The sequence below is a fragment of the Molossus molossus genome, unplaced genomic scaffold (genome assembly GCF_014108415.1).
Source record: "Molossus molossus isolate mMolMol1 unplaced genomic scaffold, mMolMol1.p scaffold_m16_p_6, whole genome shotgun sequence".
NCBI lineage: Eukaryota > Metazoa > Chordata > Mammalia > Chiroptera > Molossidae > Molossus > Molossus molossus.
This window is the reverse complement of record NW_023425399.1, coordinates 115,850,452-115,869,504: the sequence shown is the minus strand read 5'-3', so window position 1 is coordinate 115,869,504 and position 19,053 is coordinate 115,850,452. Positions and strand designations below refer to the sequence as shown.

Sequence of the window (19,053 nt, the reverse complement as noted above, 5' to 3'; positions counted from 1 at the left end):
ATTCAAACATCGGAATGTCTCGGGAATAAGAGGGGGCGTGTTTTTATTAAAACGGAAATTTTAAGAACAGTGAGGTCATCTGGAGAGTAACTTGGTGACCCCTTTTTTAGAAATCTGTTGTTTCTGCTGAGCAGCTAGGGGGGTGGGAACACCCGTGTCTCACGGTGTTCTCCTTGTTTTGTTAGAAGAATTTCGTGACACTGCAATGCTTCCGGGACAACAAATAAGATGTTACGCATTGTCACCGTACATTTCCAACGACCCAACCAGCACGTAAAGACAAATATACACGTTGTATTCAAGAAAACAATCACCGTGGAAAGAATTGCACTGTAAATGCCTTTCTATTGAAGAAACTCTCTTTAGCTCTGGCCGGTTTGGCTCAGCGGTTGGAGTGTCGGCCTGCGGACCAGAGAGACCCGGGTTTGGTTCCCGCTAAGGGGCACGTACCACAAAATAAAAAATAAATAAATAAAAAACACTCTTCATAGTGATCTGAAGTTTGAACCAAGTCCTTTCCATCAGGCTTCTGCTCACAGAGTACTTCAGATTTCAATGCCGCTGGATCCCACCTCCTGATGAAGAAGTGGTGAGAAAGGAGACGTCCCAGTCGCGACGCCTAGAGGACCACTTTGAGATGTGGCCATGGACCCTGGCATCCGACAGTGCGAACTCCCACGGTTCCATCACACACACGGTGCTGAGCTCCCCACCCTGGAGTCTGCGTGTCCAAAGTCAGACTTTGTGCATGTCATGACTCTAAAACATGAGGGCCCGACTCCCCAAAAGGGGAATCGTTCTGAAAGTGAATGTCAGGTTTTACTAATTACTTTTTAAATGTACTACACATGTCTCTTCAAGTTAAAAAATGAAACATAACTAAATATTTGCCTTCCATAATTTTAATGACTCTGAAGAGTCAAAGGTTAGTATAAGGATGAATTGATCAATCGTAATCGATAGAAACTGGGCATAATGGCAGAGTATGTATCAGAAAGCCATGGCTTAGAAATGTGATTCAGGATATAATTATAAACGACACAGGTCATAAAGGATTAAAAAATCCCCACCTTTCTTAGTTCTATGGTCATAAAACACTCATGATACACCTACAGATTGTTGTTCTGCAAAGACAAAAAATTTTTTAGTTTCTCAGTTGGATGAAATTGAAAAAGTTACTCTGAAAACATGCATAAATGCATAAAAATTCACTAAGAGGAGGAAAATGTTTTAATCTGGGAATCGACTGAGCACGTTGTAGCAGTTCCTAGGAAATCCCGTTGGGGATGAGCTCACCGGAGGAGCTGGCCTATGGTTCCAGTTAGGCAGAATGGGACCTGCCTGATCAGTTATGTATCTCGGAAACTTGGTCCCAATGTAACTGTCCTCAGTCCCTTCCACTAGTGTAATTTTGGGTCAAACAAGCTTTCTAAGAAAAACATCTCTAAAACTTCAGGTTTGTGTAGAATGCTCTCATCTGAAAGACCTCCTTTGAAAGTCATGCCCTGGCTGGTTTGGCTCAGCGGTTAGAGCGTCGGCCTGCGGTCCAGAGAGACCCGGGTTCAGTTCCCACTGAGGGCACATACCTCGGTTGCGGTTTGTCCCTGGCCCTAGTTGGGTCCTGCGGGGTGGCAATCACTCGATGTGTCCCTTTCACGTCGATGTTTCTCTCTGTCTTCCTCTCTCTCCCTCCCACTCTATCTGAAGAGAAGATGGAAAAATGTCGAGTGAGGATAAGAAAAAAAAGTTCTCATCACAAAATATATATATATATAGTAACTACGTGTCATGATAGATGTTAACTACTTACTGTGGTGATCATTTAGCAATATACACAAATATCGAATCCTTATGTTATACACCTGAAACTAACGTCATGTTCTGTGTCAATTATACCTCAGTAAGAAAGATGATGTGCGCCGCATCTCAAACATTGTAACTAAATGTGAGCTGTGTGTGAGCCTGCTGGTGGCATAAATGACCCCACCACACATCATCCAACAGTCTCTACACCGGTCGGAGCAAATTATAAATGTTTCTGTGGTTTAAGAAACACACAACTTTTAGTTATGGGTTAACTTCTAAATAGCTGTTGATGAAGACACTATTGTTGTGTATCCGTAAGACCCTCTGCTCTCCAGGTGAGGCACCGTCCCCGTACCCCCCGGCTGTGCTCCGAGGACTCCTTCCCCGCCCCGCTCTGCTCCGAGGACCTACATGTTCCCACCGGAAACCCCGTGGACGACATTGGGTGCCCAGGCAGCAGTGCCCCTGAACTTCCGCTCTGGAATGCACTAACCTGTGGGAGCTAACCCTGAAACAGACCTGTCCTGTGGGCCTTCTCTCGTCCTTTCTCTCATCCAAGTGTGTTTTTTTATTAATTTTATTTTTCAATTGCAGTTTATATTCATTATTTTTTTCTCTATTGATTATAGAGAGAAAGGGAGAAGAAGAGATAGAAACATCGATGAGAGAGAACATCAACTGGCCGCCTCCTGCATGCCCCCCACTGGGGATCGGGACCACAACCTGGGCATGTGCCCTGACCAGGAATCGAACTATGACCTCTTGGTGCAGGGTCGACGCTCAACCACTGAGCCACACCGGCCGGGCTTCATTATTATTCTGTATTAGTTTCAGGTGTACAGCACAGTGGTTAGACAATCATATACTTTATGATGCTCCTCCCAGTATTTCCAGTACCCACCAGGCACCATTCATACTTATGACACTATTACTGACTGTTTTCCCTACGCTGTACTTGACCTCCCCGGGCCTATTCGTGGTACCAATCTGCACTTCTCAATCCTCGTATTGTAGGGAGTCCCTCAGTCCAAGGGATCAAGTCTCATCTTCTGTGGCGGGCCACTTTATTTTGAGATTATGTGTGTTTTCCTAGTTGATCCTCATGTGAACAGGTCATAGAACTCACAGATTTGGGGCTTTTCTCCCTGGTGCAAGTCGGTCAGTGTCAGATCGTGCTCTGCGTGCATTATCTACTTGGCGTCTCTGGGAGCCTTCAGGGAGCTGGGGTGTAGGGAGCGAACCGGAGGCCGGATGGGAGACGCTACCACACGCTGGGCCTGGGCCCCGGGAGCTGCGGGTCCCCGTGCAGGCCTCTCTCTCTGCTCTGTGATGTGTCCTGCACCCGAGTTTAAACGAAACCACGACACATGTGGAAGTGCTCCAGACTATCACACGGGCTCCTAACCCCTCTTGTCCTCAGATAACCTCAAAGGACAATAAAGATTCAAAGTATTGTAAGTTAAAACATTGAGATTGTGTTGGCCAGTTCGTAAAAATAGCCAGAAATGAAAAGGCAGCTAATCCTTGTGTTCACAGAGCGAAGGTGTGGAGAAGGGTCGTTCTCCAAGGGTCTATGAGCCAGGACAGGTGTCCGTGTGCACACGCGGGGTGCAGGTCCCAAGTCACGCGGCGACGCAGACCCTGCGGTGTAGTGATCGTCCGGAGGAAGCCACCATGACTCCCGAGTGGGATGCTCTTGGCACTCGTCTGTAATAGTGAAAACCTGAATCCAGATACTGTTTTTTAAAATTCTAATGAACAATTGAATAAACCATAAGACATCTCAGTCAGCTTAGACATTTTTGATATTTAAGGGGTGGGGTTCAGGGGGTGAAGGGTGCCTAATAGATGGCGACAGAAGATGATGTGACTTTGGGTGGTGGGCACACAGGCCTTTTAACATAGAAACCCACACCTGAAACCTATATGACCCTATTAACCAACGTCACCCCAATAAATTTGACTTCAAAAAAGGTATTTAGTGAAATAGGAAAACATGCACTACCTACTATCAAGTAAAGAAGCCAAGTACAAGCATGTGTTCAATGTGATCTCTATTCTGTAGAAACACGGGGGAAAAGATGTAACCACTAAAATATTAATGACGATTTTTCTGTAGATGGAAACAAGTTATTTTTTTTCCTTCTTTATGTCTCTGTTCGCCAGTGTGTGCAGTGACCATGCATTGCTCCTGATACAGGTAGTCCTAAGAAATGGTCGCTTAGAAAAAAGCAGAAACCTTCATTGGTAGGGACGGGTTTCTGAGAATCGAAGAAAATGTAGACATGCTTCAGAGCTTAGACCAATGCAGGCAGCTGTCTACAGATGACCAAATATAGAGATGTAGGGACATACATCTTCAGTGTTTAACCCCCTCCTCTCTTCCTCCATACGCTGCCTGAAAGATGGTTTCTCGTACGTAAACTATCTGCTGTTATTTGACTGGCTCCCTCTCTCTTTAAATATTGACTAAATAACAAAAAGCATCTTCACCCAACCCATTCTGAGGAACATCTCTAACCTTTTAGAGTCCCACAGTGAAAAGAAAAAGTACTTTGTAATCAAAGCCAAGGCTCAAGTAGGGTTACTTCTGCAATGTGCATGACGTCACCCCAAACCACAGAAAACACTGCGCAGCCGTCACCGCCCAGCCCCCCAGGCTCCTACCAGGTGGGTGGTGGCCAGCTCTCTCCAGTTGCTCAGGGCTATCGGCTGTCACGCTCCAGAGGGTGCCGACCTGGTCCTCCGGGCTAAGAAAGGTCTGGGAGAAACAGCACAGGAGACTGGGTGGAGGAGGGGATGGGCACCTCTACCCAAACACGATGCAGGGAGCAGACCACCTGTAAGGTGCACCCTTAGATTAGAGGGCCTGGCTGCTGCCCCGGCTACTCACCGTCTACCTGCACATGTCGAGTTTCCACAGTACTAGGAAGTCCTGGGTTCACTGAAGTCACTGCACATTCATCACAAACATTCATTGCAACGTATTTTTCAGACCCAATAGGAAACAGCCGTCCCACTGTGATCAGATGTGGGTTGCAGACATGAAGAAGGGACGTCTGCTTGTGGTGGCACCACGTCCCTGTCCGTCAGCATCCCCTGAACCCTCTGCTCTAGTCCCACAGAGGCTGACCAAAGGGGGTGACCAGGAGCTCGGGCTGGGACAGAGCCAGGGCTTCGAACTCAAGCTGCAGCCATGTGAGTCCCAGGCCACGGGACCTCGGGCGGCCTCGGTGCTGTGCTGGGCTCCATGTCTGCCGGACGGTGGAGCGACAGGCCCTCCGCGTGCTGCGAGGCCCGAATGGGGCACGTGCATGAAGCACGCAGGACACCCCTGGCGTGGAGTGGCGTCCGTGACTATGGCCACCGTGCACATGTCCACCACCGGTGTGCGCGCAGGAAGACAACCGGGCCTTGGAGCCGCCGGCTGGGGAACTGGGTGGATGACAAGATGGTGATGTGGTGATGCATTAGAAAAAGAAAAGATGGGCCTGGCTGGTGTGGCTCAGTTGGCTGAGCATCGTCAACGAAGTGTCACCGGTTCGATTCCCAGTCAGGGCACGTGCCCGGGATGCGGTTTCGGTCCCTGATCAGGGTGTGTGCAGGAGCCAACCAATCGATGTTTCTCTCTCACATGGATGTGTCTCTCTCTCCCTCTCCCTCTCCCTCTAAAAAAAAATCAATAAAAACATTTTTTTTAAAAATTAAGAAAGTAAGCCTGGCCTCTGGCCCCAGGCCCCGGGGTCAGAACTCGGTAGCGAGTAGCTCAGGGGCCGCGCACTGGGTCGGGCCGGGACCCACCCCCTTCACGCCTCATCAGCTGCAGCTCCGCCTCACCGCCGGTGAAATCCCACAGTCGTGTCTGTGGGCTTGTGGTACAATAAACACGATTCAGGGGACCATCATGGGCCTAGCTGTCTTCTTCTCTGTCACCCCAGGAGCCCGGTAACTGAACCCAAATGTCTCAGTGTCCGAACCTTCCAAGGGATGGAGCCACCTGCCAATGAAGAGTCAGGAGGGGTGCCCAGCTGGCCCAAGCGCAGGGCGTGGCACAGGCCTGTGAAAACGGCAGCCTGGCCCGCCGTCGGGCCGCCATCCCCAACGGGACAGGTGGCCTGGCCGCCGCCGACAGGGAACGGCTCAGCTGCTCGGCTGCTTCGGAACGGAGCACCTGAAGGTCTGCCCTTTCTCGGGATGTATGTCGTGGACATTCAAACCAAAGGCAGGGAAAACCTTCCTGCCGTGTGCTTAAGCGCTTCTGGGGTTTGCCCCAGTACAGGGAGGCCCCGGAGCTCAGGGCTCAGGGTCCCAGGGCTTACATGCCCAGGGTCCAGTTGATCCCCTCAGGAGAGGGAGGCCCTCGGTGCCCAGGGCAACCTGCAGAAGGCTGGTCTCAAACAGAGTCAGAAGGCAGCTCGTTTTTTAAAACTGTACATTTTTCAGAGCCAGATCTCAGCCGTTCCTCTTTGGGGGTAGTCCCAGAACCTGGGGTCCTCCCTGCTCGAGGGAGACCTCCCTCCTACCCTGTCAAGTCCCTGGATGCCCAGAGAGCACACAGCAGACACCTGTACTGTCCGCGGGGACTCTCCAAACAAAGGCCCTCCGTCTATGTACCAAACACCCATCACTCAACAGCTCAACTCAGCGGCACCCAGCGGAGTTAAAAATGTTCATTATCATTTCTAAAAGCACAACACTGATTTGCATGAGAGCACGTCAGCCCACAAATCACAGAACAGTGATTCCGGCCGAGGTTTCCGTCGGTCGACGGCAGCAGCCAGACCTCTTGCCGAAAGAACATCTCCTGGGCCAAAGAACAACAACATGACCATCCACGTAAACCAAGAACCGCGTGAGGATTTATTTTACAGTTGCGAAAACAGTGGATTTAATTGTGTGAACCCAAATGTACTGTACAATATCAATGACAGAACATCGAACGTATAATTAATAGTGCCTTGCTTTGTCTTCATTTATTTATTTTTGTCTGATATACATGCATCTGGAGAGATGCCAACGCCAGTAAAATTTCTCTATTTAAATCAAGCTGCAGGAACTAAATTTTATTCAAAAATCGTGGTTTTACATTATATACACAGAAATTTAATATAAAATGACAATATAAAAAGTTAAAAGAGAAAGCACACAGCCAGAAGGTACAAAGAAAGTCGAACAGATTAAAATGGTACGTTAGGGAACATAGAGGAGTTTTTAAGCCGATGCTGCCAATGTACAAGGAGGAACCTCAGCGTCCGCTCCTGGTTTCTCGTGGATTGATGCAGCGCGCTATAGAAAGGTCAGCTTGTACCAAAGCTTACATTTGTAAATAACTATAAACCGCAGTATTTTACAGGAAAAGAAGAAATAGCATTTTTTACACGTTTTAAATAATAGCTTGCATACTTTTTTTTTTTTTTTTGCCAAAAGTGGCATTTTTTTTTTTTTCCCCAGCATCCAGAGGGTTTGGGCATAGTGGCAACTGGGGTGTCTGCTGTTAGTTTTCTGTTTTGTTTTGCGTTGACCGTGTACCGTTGCGGCTCCCTGACCCCATGGGGCCTAGACAGCTGTCTGTCTTCCAGCTGCATGTGCCCGCCCCCTCCGCAAACCAGCTCTGCATACGAAAGCTCATTTCTCAATTATTAAATAAGTTTTGTGTCTGGCACAGCTTTTGATCTGAATGAAATGCCTTTAAGCCTATTTTTTTCTTTTTTTTTTTAGTGAAAGGCACAGAGATGCGATTACAGTCCTCAAAGGGTTAAATGTGAACCCCCCCTGGGTTCCATGACCTTTATTGTCATGGCAACTTTGTAATTTTTAGGACGTCTTTTTATCACTGTTACATGTGTCTCTCTCTCCTGCTAAGTCAGCGTCTCTGAGTAGTGTGCCCCACCATTTCCTACAAAAGATAGCTTAACATCAAGAACAGATGTTGAAAATAAAGGTCAGACTTCGACGCGCGGAAAAAAAAAAAAAGAAGAAAAAAAAAAAACAACATGCGCAATCAGACAAAGAGCATATAAATATAGCTACAAAATATGTGTAAGAAAAACCGAGGTCCAGACAGGCCGTTGGGCAACCAAGGGAGGCTGATTTCGGAGGCTCAGGCCAGGCCTAGTGCAGTGTGAAGACGGTTAGTGCAATGTGCCGGGGTCCCTCGCGCACCTGGGCGCTCGCTACTGCTTCTCCAGCTCGGTCACGTAGATCAGGTGGTCCTCCGGGGACTTGCCGTGCGTCTTGCTGAGGTGCAGTTTGACAGCGTGCTTGCTCGCGAAAGTCCGGCTGCACACTCTGCACTGGAATGTGGGGCCCAGGTCGTCCTCGGCAGCCGCCACTGGGCCCAGGGCCTTGCTGGCCAGGGCCTTGGACACACTCTGCTGGTCCTGAATCTGGCTGAGTGGCAGCTTGGAGAGATCCTTCAGGCTGAACCCTAAGTGTGTCTCTAGGTGATTGATGTACGTGGGCGCAGTTCTGAACTGAGAGGCACAATCGTTGCAGAAGAATACGGGGTGCCCTGTGTCCAGGTTCTTCAGGAACTTCGTCCCGCCTGTCCTCCTCAGCTGGTACTTGACATTGGCCAGCCAGTGGCTGATGGTGGTCATGGAGAGCCCCGTGAACTTGGAGATGTGCACCCGCTCCTGTGGGCCCAGGTCCGACATGATGTACTTCCCCTCGGGGGTCTCCCGCAGGCTGGAGGCGAACTGAGCCTGCAGGATGAGCAGGTGCTGAGGGTTCCAGTTGGACTGGCGGCCCTTCCTCTTGTGCACGGGCGACAGCTCGTCCAGTGCCTCCTCGAAGCTGCTGGCGTCGGCGTCCGACTTCTCCGACACCGTGGAGGGCGTGGAGGACTTGGGGGTGAGCCGGCCCGTGAGGTTCTTCACCATGTCGGAGATGTCCATGAGCGCGCTCTCCCGCAGAGGCGAGGAGACGGCATCGGCCGTGCTGGGGCCCAGCGGCTTGCTCTTGGCCTTGGTCAGGTCGATGGGCTGGTCGCTGTTCTCGTAATAGTAGCGGTCGATGGCGTCGGCCTGCTTGACGGGGGTGGCGGGGTAGGCGGGCTTGTCCAGCATGCTGTTGCTGATTTTGTACAGCATGGCCAGCGGGTCCAGCGAGGGGCTCACGGGCTTGGACACTTTGCCGAGGTGCGTGTTCATGATGGACTGCAGCGCGCTCAGCGGGCTGATGAACGAGGGCTCCGGCGAGTGGTCCGTGATGATGCCCAGGTTGTTACAGCCGTTGGTGACTTTGGCTTTGAGCGGCTCCGTGCCGTTGGGGGTGTGGGCGTCCACCGCGCCCTCCTTTTTGGCCTTGCCCACCTCCGCCTCGGGGCCCTTCTTCTGCTGGGGTTTGCCGCTGGCATCCTCCGTCCGAGGGAAGTCCTTGTTCTCTTTGGCCACGGGGGACACGGCCTTGGCCGGCGAGCCCTTCTCCTTCTCGGCGAGCCTCTCCTCCTTCTTCACGCTGACCTTGCCCGTGACCTTCTCCACCAGCTCCTCCATGGCCGACACGTTGCTCTTGTGGGGCGGCGGCGTGAGGCTGCCCGGGGAGTGCAGGAGCGCGCTGTGCTCGGAGGACAGCGCCTTCACGCCGCCCGCGTAGGACGGCTGCATCTGCACACTCTGCACGGCGGGCAGCGGCTTCGCGGCGCCCGGCAGCTGGTAGGCGGCGTGGATGCTGGGGTAGCCCCCCCACGAGGGCGCGCCGTTCTGCGCTTTGCTGATGGCCGTGGAGACGGTGTTCTCCAGGGACTTCAGGATGTCCACCCCGCCCTTGGGGCTGTCGTCCAGGTCCTCCTCGCGCAGGTACTGATAGAGAGTGGTGGGCTCAAACTTCTCCGAGGCGTCCTCGTTCTCCTCCTTGATCTTCTTCTCCGTGTCGCTGGCCGCCGGCACCTTCTCCTTGTCCGGCTCCTTCTTCTCGTCCGAGGCGGTGGACCCCGCGGGTGAATCGGGCTGCTTCTTGATGTGGGAGGCGGGGAGCCGGGTGTGCGTGGTGGGGGGCAAGGGGATGGACTGGATCTTCTCTTCCACCACGGGGTCCAGCACCAGCTGCTTCCCCTTCTTGGAGGCGGAGGTGGTCACCTTCAGGAAGTGGCCGGTGACCATCATGTGGGCGGTGAGCTGCTGCAGGGTGTCGTGGGAGCTGCCACACTCCATGCACTTGAGGATCTGGGCTTTGCGGGCCTCGAACTGCCAGGTGTAGCTGGCCCCGTTCTGGTAGCCGTAGCGGTTGTTGGGGGTCACGTAGGGGTTGGCAGTCTTCTGGTCCTTGGCCGCCTCGCTCAGGGCGGCCTCTGCGGCGGCCCCTGCTGGCTCCGGGGAGCACGGGGACGCCAGGTCCGGGAGGGCTCGCTTTTTCGTGGAAGGGACCAGCTTGGTGATGGCGGGCACCGGGTCCTTCAGAGGCACTTTCTGGTAATGCTTCGTCTTGATCATGTGGACGCTCAGGTCCTGCAGGGACTCGAAGGAGTGGCCGCAGTACATGCACTTGAGCACCTTCTGGGCGTCCTCCTTGCCCTCCATCTCCATCAGAGAGCGCTTGCGCGGCTTGGACCACCGCTTGGTCTTCTCCGAGTCCTTGTCCCGGTTGTCGTCGCGGTAGTGGCCCGTCTCGTTCATGTGCACCGTCAGCTCCACCAGCGTGTCGTAGGCGGCGCTGCAGTCCCGGCAGCGGAACTTGCTGGCGCCCGTGAACACCGAGCCGTACAGCTTGTTGTTCTGCCGGTAGAGCTGCACGGTGCTGAACAGGCTGGGCTCGGGCAGCAGCCCGTAGGTGGGCGTCTGCTGCAGCGTCTTGGCCAGCGCGGCCTGGTGCCAGTCGTAACCCGAGCCGCTGCCGCTGCTGGTGCTGGTGCTGGTGCTGGTGCTGGAGCTGGAGCTGGGGGTGCTGGCGGTGGTGCCGGTGGCCCCCGCCGTGGTGGCGGGGGGCGTGGGGGTGGGGGTGGCGCTCTCCTTGGGGCCCACATCGTTGCTGCTGGTGGTCGAGCTGGACTTCTTCAAATCCAGCGCCAGGCTGGACCAGCAGGACTCCGAGAACAAGTTCGCGTAGACGGCCTTGATCTGGGCCAAGCTGTCCTGGGGGTAGGAGACGGCGGCGTCGGGACCCGGCGGATCCTCTTTGTCTTCTCTGGAGGAGGAGCCTTTGAAGTGGGCGAGCTGGTCGCTGCTTTCGCTGAAAGGCGACCCGTAGCCGGCGTCCTGATTGGTGGCCGTGCTGACCGGGGAGTCCTGGCCGCTCTGGGCCTCGCGCAGCTCGGCGTCTTCGCCGCCCACGAAGTCACTGTCCTGAATGTCCAGGGACAGCCCATCCTCCTCCGCGTTCTCTTCCTCGATCTCCGCCGCCTTCAGCTCTTCCTCGGGAACATAAGCTAGGGCAGAGAAAGGAACATGGTGAGAAGCCAATCCCTCAGGGACGCGGCCCCCCGCCCGTACAGGCGCTTCGAAAGGACGTTTCTGCCCCGAGCTCCCAGGCTGCACGGCTACCGCGTTGTGTGCCCGCCGGCTCCGCACCTCTAGGTTTCCAACGGGGCAACCTCCTCTCCTGGGGAAGACGTGCGAAGAGGGAGGCTCAGCTGGAGGCTGGTGCCCGCCCCCTTCTGCAGACATCGTTTGGGGGCGCAGCTGGGCGGGAAAGAAGGGAGCCCCGTCATCCCCTCCTGTGAGCCTCCCCTCTCATCAGGGGCGACCTGCAGGCCCCCTGTGCCTTCCCATCCGATGGAAACTAGTTGTCGACTTTTAGGGCAAGAAATTCCACAGACAGAATTCTATGGTTTCCTTAAAAATAAAGACTCCTCCACGACGAGCGATAGAAATGCTCCGGCTTCACCAAGGAGAAGGCAACAGAGCAGCCCCAGCCCCCGGCCTGGAGGGGAGAGGTCCCCCGGGGGCACCAGCAGGTGGCAGAGAGCCGGGTTGCTCGGAGCAGCGCCCTTCACAGGAGCCAGTGGGGGAAACAACCACGTGTCCACGGACAGAAGAACAGACCGACAGGAGAGGGTGTATCCTCCGTGCAAAGTAAGGAAATCCTGACACTTGCTACAATGCCATGGACCCTAAGGACATCATGCTCAGTGACATGAGCCCGTCACAAAGGACAGACTGTGGGGTCTCCCTCATGAGCAGCCAGAGAGGAGAGGGCGGGTGCCAGACCAAGGTGGGTGACAGGGAGTTGCTGTTTAAGGGGGGCAGAGCTTCGGTTTGGGGAGAGTCGAGTTCTCCCAATGGCTGGGGCGATGGCCGTATAATGACATGGATGTGTGTTAATGTCACTGACCCTTAAACATGGCTAAAATGGTAGCTTTTAGGGCCTGAGTATTTTGCCGCAATAAACATACTCTGTAATTTTAACAAGACTCCGGGTGCACCGCACAGGGACTTCCTGGCTTGAAGGCAGCACTCCCCAGGGGGCACTGCAGGGCACCGACGCTGTCCCATGAGTTACGGGGTTGGAGGGCACACCAAGCATTGAATAACACCTGATGCTTTTGTTCCAGGACACTTCGGATCCTTGAACGTGTGACATACCTTGTTCATTCCCAAGGGACATCGTTGCATGCCTCGCCTGTGAACGTATCTGACCAATGCAGTTTACTTACTTTTTATTATTTTCGTGAATTGTTTTGAGGGGACACTAGCTGAAGCAGTGTTCTATCTACTAGGGAAACGAGGTTAAGCTGTGCATCAGGGAGGCCCTGTTAAAACACACTGATGTGGCCCGAGAAGGGCGTCTCATTAAACGCGATCACTCATTATCACATTATCAGAGCTGGGTCTTAAGGGAACGTGGCAAAGCGCACTGTGTTTTCAGGGATGGTTGATGGACAGACAGAGACCATCTTGTCTGCCCAGGGGGTGGACACAGGGCAGGGGAGCGACAGGAGACCTCCAGCCCCTGCAGATGGAGGACTGCAGATTCCAGCAGCAAGCACTCCTGAGTGCAGGCACGCACAGTCACTGTGAGCACACACACACATATGCACAGCCAATCAAAACCCGTGTGCACACGCGTACACCCACACACACACGCAAGGTCAATGACAACCCGTGTGCACACGCATACACCCGCACACACACGCACGGTCAATGGCAGCCCTGTGCACACATATACACCCACACATACATGCATGGTCAATGACAGCCCTGTGCACACATACACACCCACACACACATGCACGGTCAATGACAACCCGTGTGCACACGTGTACACCCACACATGTGCATGGCCAATAACCTATAGCATATATGCATGCCTGTGTGCACAAACAGCTAATGACAACCCATGAGTACATGTGTGCACACACACATACATGCACAGCTAATGACAATCCGTGAACACATGTACACACATACACACGTGACCAATGACAACCCATGAGCTCATGCACACACCTGCGTGCCAACAGCCACATGACAACCTGTGAGTACACATATACACCCATGCACAGACACAGCTAATGACAACCCATGAGCACATGTGTACATCTGTGCACACACACCGCCAGTGACAACCGAGTCAGTCATTCAGTCGGACCCTTCAGAATACAGTTGCCCCCTTCACTCATGGACAATACATTCTAAGACCCACCATGGATGCTTGAAACTACACATAGCACTAAACCCTAAATATACCACATTTCCCCCAAATATGTGCATGTCCATGATAAAGTTTAATTTATAACTAGGCACAGTAACAACAATTATAAACTGGAACAAGTATACCAATAAATCAGAGCGACCTGAACACAGCACCGTAGGGCCACAACAGGGGCCTGACAGCCAAGACGGCCAGGGAGTGACCGGGGGACGGAAGGGAGCACCGCCGTGTGCAGAGAGGGGACGGCTCGCGTCCTGGCAGGATGGAGCTGGAAGGGTGGAGGTTTCGGCATGCTCCTAGGACTGGGCCACAATATGAAACACAGGGGTGGTTCATTTCTGGAATTTTCCATTTCATCTTTTCAGAGTGCAGCTGACCACTGGTAACTGAAGCCTCGGACAAGGGGGACGACTGTCCCTGGACACCGGGCCCACCCCACACTGCGGTGGCAGCGTGAGCAATCTGAGCATGCGTGTCCACATCCGAGCTGGGAGTCACAGTTCCGTGACTACCACCCCGATGTTGTGGAAAACAGTGACCGGGGCAAGACCTGAGGTCCAGCTTCAAGCGTCAGCACCTGACAATGCTCTAGGAAATCCATGGCCCTCTTGTGACATGTAAGCTCATAAAACCAGAAAACGGTGGCCAGGTTCAGTCCCGCCTTCATCTTGCCGAGAACCGTTACAGGGCTGGGGTGGCCCCGGCTCGGAGGGCTCTCAGTGAGCACTCGGGCCCAGGCCCCCTTCAGAAACACGGTCACACATCACCGCTCAGCAAGCCTGGCCAGGGCGCGGTGGCTTGGCCCCAAGGTCCCCTCTGGGGAGGGCGATGGTATAGAGCACCCTGGGCGGCCGCGCTCTTGTGAAGACGGAGGTCCCAGGCCCCGGCTCCGGCTGTACGTCCAGGGACAGCTGGAGGAAGCTGCCTCATGATGGAGGCCCCGTCTCATGAAAGGAAGACGGGCCCCGGCCACTCACTACAGGGGACACTTCACCAGGGCCAACCTGGTTCGGCCGAGGGACGAGGGTGCCCATGGTGCGTGCTGAGTACACGGCTTTCACCTCCACTCTGGAAGCAGAAGTGGGGGACAGAAGGCACTGCGGCCCCTCTAGGGCGTGCTCAGCGCCCGCCCGTCCTCACCATCAGAGGCGGCATCCCAGGGCCTGAAGCGGCACAGGTGGGGTTCAGTGGGCGTCAGCCTGTCCCGTCGAGCCCCAGCAGAGTTCACCTGTCATGCTCCCTCCCAGGCCCGGCCTCTGGATGCAGCCGGGTCTACACCCAGAGTCACCAAAGTTGAGCTAAAATGTGGCTGAGTGACCGCTGCACAGTCGCAGGGCAACAGTTAGTATGGCGACAGCCAGACCCACATACCCCACCCTCACCCCAGGCTCCTCCGGCAGAGAGCCCTGCAGGCGGACCCGGGTTTCAGCAAGCCGCCCCTCACCCGGGCACCCATGGCCGCTGTCCTCCAGGAGTGGCGAGTGGGGGGCCCCTGCCTGCCTGCCCTCCGGGGGCTCCCGCAGCACAGAATCAAAGCAGGTGAGCAGGCAGCAGAGCGAGGGCCAGCGTGGGGCCAATTTCGGAAGGAGGGGAGCCCCTGTGGACTGAGGGGAAGCCTGGGGTGCTGCTGGCTTTCCCTGATGGGCTCAGGTGCCACCTTCCACACTCCTGGGGCAGGCGCATGCTCCCTCCCAGGGCCCCAGCTCCCTCCATCCACCGCATGTCTCTGCCCACCCTCCCCTCGCCTCTTCCTGGCCAACTGCATCTCCTTCCGACCCCGGGGTGCACCCTCTGCCCACCGGCTCGGACCCAGCTGCAGACGGCTCGGGCCATGGAGGCAGGGCCTTGCGTTGCCCTCAGGTGTGTTCAGAGCCTGCCCGAGTCGGACACCCAGGGGGAGCTGCAGCTGTCATGACCCAAGTTACCACGACGTGGGTGTTCCAGATACTCCCAGAAAATCAGATGCAAACAGGATGCTCTCCTCCTGCCCAGCCCAGCCCCCCACATAGCAGCACGCTTCCCGCTCCTGAACTGGCCTCTCCTAATTCGGTAAGACGGAATGTCCCGTAGTCCACACCCGGAAAGGGTGGTTAGCTCCGCCTGCTCGGTCTCAGTGCCTCTCCAACACTGCCCCTTCCCACCCACTGGGACGCCACAGACGGCCCTCCCCCGCCCTGACTGCAACCCGCCTCCGGCTGCCCAGAGGGCCTGCGGTCCCCAGTACAACCTGTTCAGGGGTCCGGGTCCCCACATGGCCCCTGCCCTCCCACCATGTGTTCAGGGGACCCCGCCTTGTGAAGGCTGCTGCCCCTCAGGGGGGCTGAAAAGTCATCTTGGAGGCGCTGCCCCCGGCCCTCTCGCAGAGCTCAGCACTGCCCGCGGGGCCAGAGACGCCGACCTGCCCGTCCTCGGGGTCAAGCTCGGCTCTCATCCAACCCACACCGCTGAGTGACACTCCTGGCTGCCGCCGGGCATGGCCACCTCGCTCAAACCCCAGGACCCCAGCTGGCGTCGCTGGCGCCTGTTCTACAGATGAGGAAACAGTTTTGGAGAAGCTGACTGACTGCCCCAGATGGCACAGGACACAGGGCACCGCACTGGAACTCGGGGCCCCGGGCCCAGCCCAGGCGTTCACTCCGCCACCAGCAGGGTCCAGTCCCTGCCCTCTGTCCTCTTAGCACCCCCAGCCGGCGAAACCCCCAGTGCATGTCCTTGGACGGCTCGGCGGCCCAGGGCAAGTCTGTATGGAGCATTCAGAAACCTCATGTCAACGGCAACTGAAAAATGAAATAAAAAATTGCTTTAAAAAAGCAGATGGACAGAGAGTAATAAATTTCTTACGAATAAAAACAGCATTTAGAAACCCCTTCTGGGCCAATCCTGCACTACGAATGAGGACATCGTGATGAAAGAGTTACGTAAAAGTAGGGCCCTTTTAAAATTTGTTTCTTTATTGTTTAGAGAGGAAGGGAGAGGGAGAGAGAGAGAGAAACATCGACTGGCCGCCTCCTTCATGCCTCCCACTGGGGATCAGACCCACAACCTGGGCATGTGCCCTGACAGGGAATCGAACCGGCGACCTCCTGGTGCAGGGTCCACGCTCAACCACGGAACCACGCCGGCCAGGCAGGAGAGGCACTCCTCGATGCTGACCCTCCGGCCCAGTACTTCCACTTCCGGAGGTACAGTCTGAAGATCCGCAACGCAGGGCGCGCTCTGCACAAAGGTGCCCCCGCTCCGCGGGAACTGCACACCTGTCTAAACCTCTGGGGGTGAGCGGCGGTCGGGGACCCCGCACCCGGCCCCGGGAGCGGCGGTCAGGGACCCCGCGTCCGGGCCCGTGACGCCGTGTCCTCCCAACATTGGACAGTAGGCTGTGATGACCCAGGCAGTCCCTGGATAAAAGACAACACTGTACATAGTGTGAAAGACCCTTGAGAAGAAGGTTGACTGTGGTTGTTGACAGCTAATGAAGGCCTGGGTTATGTGTGGAGTGAGGTGCTGTTGATAACGACCTGTATCTTCCGCTCTTCTTTGGTGTTTTCAGTTTAACAAACATGGATTGTCCATTTTACACCATTTCTGGGGCACAACAGTTGACCGTCCCTGGGCAGACCCTGAAGTGAGGCAGCCAGGAGGGGCCCAGCCTGCTGAGGGAGTGGGGGCGGGCTCCACTCATTGTCACTTTTTCTTTTAATATTAAAAAGTAAAGGGGAGACGAGAACAAAGAGGGTGAGGCTGGTATTAGGGTTCCTGTCGGAGGGACTTCAGCCGTGGTGGGTCCGCCCCCCAGACTCCCACCCCTCCTGCATGGCCCCTGCGTTCCTGCCCCTCCAGGGAGCTGTCCAGCCGGGGATGGCGCTGGCGCCTCAACAGGAGCAGCGGCAGGGACCCTCCTGGGCCACCAGCCCACCGCTCAGGGGTCGCCGGTGGCTCCACATCAGCCGCAGCCTTCCCGAGGCCTGGCAGGAGGCAGCGGAAAGAAAGGATGAGAACGGGCGGGAAAGCGGATCCCAGCCTCCTCTCCTCACGAGCACGCCACTGAGGGTTGGCTGTGCATGAGGAAAACAGGTGTTTAGAGGTGACGGGAACACAGCTTCCTGGCTCACAGCGAGTGCCAGGCCTTGCTGTCATCTCTCCGGCTGGTGAAACTGCCGTCGCCCCGAGTCACGTTTCACTACATCAGACTGCATTACCCCAGCGAATGTGACCTCCGTCCACGGGGGCCGTTCTAGCAAAATACACTGACCCCCAGTGGCCCAGTCACCAAGGGCCCCGTGCACCTGAGTGGAAGGCCCAGCCTCGAGTCACGGCAGAGTCTTGCACAACACACTTCCTCCCGAATGTACGACTGATCACTTGCAGAGTCATTTCACCTCCGTTTCAGAGGCAGCAGAGGTTTCCATGAAAGTTGGAAAATACAGTGATACCTCGGTTCTCGAACATAATTCGTTCCAGGAGGACAGTCGAGAACCAAATTGTTCGAGAACCGAAGCAATGAAACCCAATAGGAAATAATGGAAACTGGATTAATTCGTTCCAAGCCCCAGAAAATGCCTATTTACTGGCCTAATTTGTATATAATATGTAGAAAAACATAAGTCTCAACAAGAAATAAAAGTGTACAGTATGTCTAAGGGTTCAATTCAGTGTAAAGCGTGACTCTCTCCACAAAGCGTGACTCTCTCTCTGCACTCACACTGATGGCGCCAGCAAGGCGCGCTGGGCCGAATGAACGCCATTCGGCTCAACTCGGCTCATCTCGGAAGTTCGAGTTCCAAATATTTGTTCGGATTCCGAGACAAAAGTTTCTCGAATCTCCTGGTCGAATACCGATTTGGTCGAAATCCGAGGCGTTCGAGAACCGAGGTATCACTGTACTGGGAAATAAAAATGCAGAGAAGGCGGACACGGGGCTCCTCCCCCCTCCCCTGAAAGGACCTCCACGTGCAGGCCACACCTGTGCTCCCCTGCAGTCAATTACGAACATCAGTCACAGTGTCTCGCAGGAAGGTCAACACCCCTAAGCCAACCCCAGCACCTCCGTCTGCTCTGACGTAATCGGCAAACATTTTCCCATCACTCTGGTCAATCCAGTTGCCCCGTACAGATTGCTGAAGCCCCTGACCCTGAACAGAAGCCTTTCTTCACTTAAAGCCCATCAGAGGTCATTTTTAAGAACTGCAATGAAATGGCCTCTGGTTTTTGCCCAGTTCTGATTTTAATTGCGAACCCACGGGTAAACTCCTGGCACGAAATACAATGCTGTCTTCTTCTCCCGGCCTCATAATTTCGTCTCAGATTAAGTGAGGAAGGACAGCCTTGTCTCGGGCCCCGCCCCTGAGCGCGTCGGGGATCCATCTGAGAGCTCGGGTTGGTGGCGTGTTACCACGGTGTGAAGGGAGGAACGGAGACACCAAATTAGAGCTTGAACCGTGAGTACAAAAACCCAGAGCTTTTCCGATTTTCACCAGGTCAGGGAGAAAAAGAAGAGAAATTTAGGAGAAGCTTGAAAAATTAAAGAGAAATGAAAACGAAGTGAGAAGGACCTCACGCTCCTGTGGACCTGACCCAACTCCGCTGGGAGTGGCCACGGGCAGCTTCTGCCGCTCCCCTAAGTCAGGAGGCCAGCCACGCCCACTGCGCACGCCCAGCGCC

At 54.8% G+C, this 19,053-nt stretch overlaps 1 protein-coding gene across 1 annotated transcript; it reads right to left on the bottom strand.

The window, feature by feature from the left end:
• Positions 1 to 7,522: 7,522 nt before the first annotated feature.
• On the bottom strand, positions 7,523 to 11,408 carry TSHZ1 (teashirt zinc finger homeobox 1). The gene has a single exon (XM_036245979.1). The coding sequence runs from the start codon at positions 11,406 to 11,408 to the stop codon at positions 7,980 to 7,982; it is 3,429 nt and encodes a 1,142-aa protein (XP_036101872.1). The 3' UTR covers positions 7,523 to 7,979.
• Positions 11,409 to 19,053: the final 7,645 nt, after the last annotated feature.